The 3823-nt window shown below is 30.3% G+C and overlaps 1 protein-coding gene across 1 annotated transcript; it reads left to right on the top strand.

Annotated features, from left to right (window-relative positions):
* The first annotated feature begins 409 nt into the window (after nucleotides 1-409).
* LOC136275047 (G-protein coupled receptor Mth2-like) lies at nucleotides 410-1996 on the top strand. The gene has a single exon (XM_066083314.1). It carries the CDS (start codon nucleotides 419-421, stop codon nucleotides 1994-1996), a length of 1578 nt encoding a protein of 525 aa, XP_065939386.1. The 5' UTR covers nucleotides 410-418.
* Nucleotides 1997-3823: the final 1827 nt, after the last annotated feature.

Raw genomic sequence — 3823 nt, 5'->3', positions numbered from 1 at the left:
TAAATAGTTTATGATCCTAAATGTGATGAAAATTAAATTATAGTATGCAATGTAGAAAGTTGATCGCATTTCTGATGCAATATACCATTATATAGAAATTGAGAGCAAGAAATAGACATATTTTAAATAATTTACTGAAAACGTTTCTTTATTTTGAATCATTCTCCTGTTAAACATTTAAATAACTTTTTAACTTCACTGGGTTTAAAACATGTCTCTTAATTATAGTACATTTATCACTTTGATGACATCAGTTTTGATGATGACTTTCGATCCGTTACTGGAAATTATAATTCTGTTTATGTTAGTAGTACGTTTGTTGCATTGTATTTTTTTTTCAACATCATGTCACTTTTAATGAAGGCGAACAAGTATATTGGATTTGTTTTTTTTTTTACTTCAGCATCTCTGCCGAAACATGACATGCTTTCCTGGAAAATACGAACATAACGGATCCTGTGTTTCGTTATTTAGATATACGAGTTCCCTGAGGTACACATTATCGTTGAAGATCAATTTTGCATTGCTCTCGGAGAATAATTACACTCACAATGTACTTTTATGGAATCTACGGGATCACATAACCAGAACAATGGAAAAGATACTTAGCCATGGCGTGTTCATCGAAGATTTAATCATTATGAGTTCTTATAGCTGTAGTGCTTTGAATGTGAGAAACGGTGATCTACTCCTGTATCTTAAAGTATTCGAAAACTCATTTTCCCTACAAAGAGATGATGTGGAAACAGAGCTTATTCGTTTCACCAACACTTCTACAAATTGGACGCTTGGTGATAATTTTGAGGTTTTTGTTCAAATATCAAGGAGTGATGAAGCATTGACATTACCGTATTTAGCATTTAAGCTTAGCAGGACGTTGAACTGCTTTATTCAGGCGATCCGTCGTTCTACCTCCTATACAATATTTAGAAACATCTTGGTAAGTCCGATATTAAAGTGCCAACAACTTCAATTAGAAGGCAATGAATTTGGAGTTGATTGGACGCATATTCGAAAGAAATACTCACACTCTAAATTTTCTATGTCAGTTCAAAGATTTGAATCGTATTTTGATGGAGGATTGCGAGTTTGTGCTGATGACATACAGAAGTACATACAGATGTTAGAAGAAGTTTTAATTCATGAAAATCGGACTTTGTCATTTTTAACTTTGACACTTATTTGTGTTTCACTTTTCTTCTTGTTGATTACATTCATTACCTATTGTGCGTTTCAAAGTCTGCGTACACTTCCTGGTTGGAACAATATTATTTTAGTTATATTTTTGTTTTTTGCACAACTATGTTTAGTAGTTAGGCCATTTTTTCGCTCAATAGCATTGATTGTTGCGTCCGCTTTGACCCACTTTTTCTGGTTGTCTACATTTTTTTGGCTCCAGGTTTGTTCCTTTCATATGTTTCGCGTTTTCATTGCAAAAACTCGCACCGGATATACAGAAAGATATACAACAATGGTTATTTTTAAATACCTCCTGTACGCCATCGGGATTTCAGTTTTCATAGTCTCTACCAATATCACTGTTACAATGATAATAACCAATGGAGAATACACAGGCTATGACAAAATGATGACTTTAATGACGAGTAGAACGGCTTTCATCGTCACACTTATCGGGCCTTTGTCCATCGTCTGCATTACTAATATCACATTTTACATTATGACCGCCTACAAGATACACTCCACACCAAATGTTGAAAGCACAACAAGGCATCGAATCCAACTTACCGTGTACGTCAAACTGTTTACTCTAACGGGGATGACTTGGCTCTTACAAGTTGTAGACACTTTCATCGGCGTTTCTGTTCTTTCCTATATTATTGCCATCTTGAACGGTCTGCAGGGTCTGTTTCTCTTTGTAAGCTTTGTGTATAATAACCGAGTATTTAGGTTGTACAGAAATGCTTTCAACAAGTTTGGATCATCTCGAAGAGGTTTCAGCAAAACCCTAAATAAGTCAAGCTCTAGATCTTTGTAATCAGTTATAAAAAAAAAAACCACAAACATAAAATGTTTTGGTTTACTGGTAAGTCTTTTAATCTAGAAGCAATGTTCTGAAAGCCATAGTCAATAAAACTTCATTAAAAAATATATGATTCGTGAATTCAGTAAAATTAATATATGTATCATATATTTTGTATTTGCATGTTAGTTTACTGATTTAATTTTTTTTAAACTGTCCTTAAAATATATTTCATTGGTAAATTAAACGCAATGAAGAAATCATTAATGTAAGAAGCCAGACCAAAAAAAACTTACCTTTAAAATTACAGGATTGACTTATTTTTACTATCATATTGAACATTTCTTCAGTGTTTAAACTAAAAATCTTTTGACAAAAGTGATTTTCAATCCCAAATCCCAGTAGTCGTGGTTTAATGAATAACCACCAAGATATTTATATTCTTAAATAAAACAAAATTCTAAACAACATATACAGTGTTGAAGTATCCTTCAAAATAGAAACGTGTGTGTCTTTTATTAGAATGATCATAAATTGGAGATCGTACAAATTATATATAAAATAATACTGAATATCATTTGTTTACGATGAACTCTACAAGAGAACTGAAGAGATAGATGGTATGTTTGGTTTATATATATAATTTTATATAGATATTATTTCATTAAAGGGACTTACACATGATTTGACTAAAAATTTTATTTTTCCATTTTCAATGTTTATAATGATAAATATAGAAGTTAATAATGCAATGTCAAAATTTTAAAGTCAAATATCAAGTTATAAGCAAGATACAGAGTTCATAATTCTTTGTTTTGTAAACAAATCTCGATTATTGTCATTGTTTACATATGTGTTGTATTGGTGTAAGATTCAATAAAATATATCTTTTTTTTGTTGATAATAGTATTTTTGAAGATATTGAAGTATTTTAAAATGTTTTTAACAAGTCATTTTGTCTAAAAAAAATTAATTCTCTGCATTATATTTTTTGTAAACAACCGCAAGACTCGAGCTTTGTTTACATTACAATGATCTTTTACCTCTGTATCTCACTTGTAACTTGACTTTAACATTCAATATTTGGTCAATCATTTAAAATTCGCTAGTAAACCACTTTATTCATAAAAAATAAAAATTAAATTTTTGATCTCATAATCGTGTTTAAGTCCCTTCAAAGTTTTTTTTAACTTACTATAAAAGGAAATAATTATATTTTATAAGTTCTTAATTTTACTTTCGAATAACTCACGTATTTTGTTAGGTTAAACTTAAAACATAAGATAGTTTTTCAATTTATTTTTCCCTTTAAAAAAGTTTTCAAGAATAAGTCTATTTCTTTCGGGCTTTTTTAAACATTAAAATTATAAACAGGATTGATTGGAATTATTTCCCAAATGCTTAACGTTCATTTGATTGGGAAAATGTGCTAATTATTTCTGATCTGTCACAAAGATTGAAACTTCCTAATATTTTAGAAAAGAAAGCAAAGTGTTAAGTCCAAACTTTCGACAATTATTAACCAAACAGACGTAAAGCATTTTCAAAATATATGCTATTATAACTTACTAGCTCTCTGGATAAAAATGCCATCAATTACAAAGTCTCCGATCAAAAGTCAAATTCCGAAGATAGTATGGTAAATCTAAAGAAAAATGGCTGCTCTATAAATATTCCAGTACGAAGGAGGAATCGATTTAGCCGTCTTAAAACACAAAGATACTTATAGAGCTGAAAAAGAGCATGAGCCGTACGCGTTACAATAAATTGGGGCATAAATTCAATATTGTACAGAATACAGGAGATCACTTTAATATCAGTTTGATATTTGTAAAATTATCA

The sequence above is a fragment of the Magallana gigas genome, chromosome 4, assembly GCF_963853765.1.
Source record: "Magallana gigas chromosome 4, xbMagGiga1.1, whole genome shotgun sequence".
Lineage (NCBI taxonomy): Eukaryota > Metazoa > Mollusca > Bivalvia > Ostreida > Ostreidae > Magallana > Magallana gigas.
The sequence above is the reverse complement of the archived record's forward strand: the minus strand, read 5'-3'. Positions and strand labels throughout refer to the sequence as shown.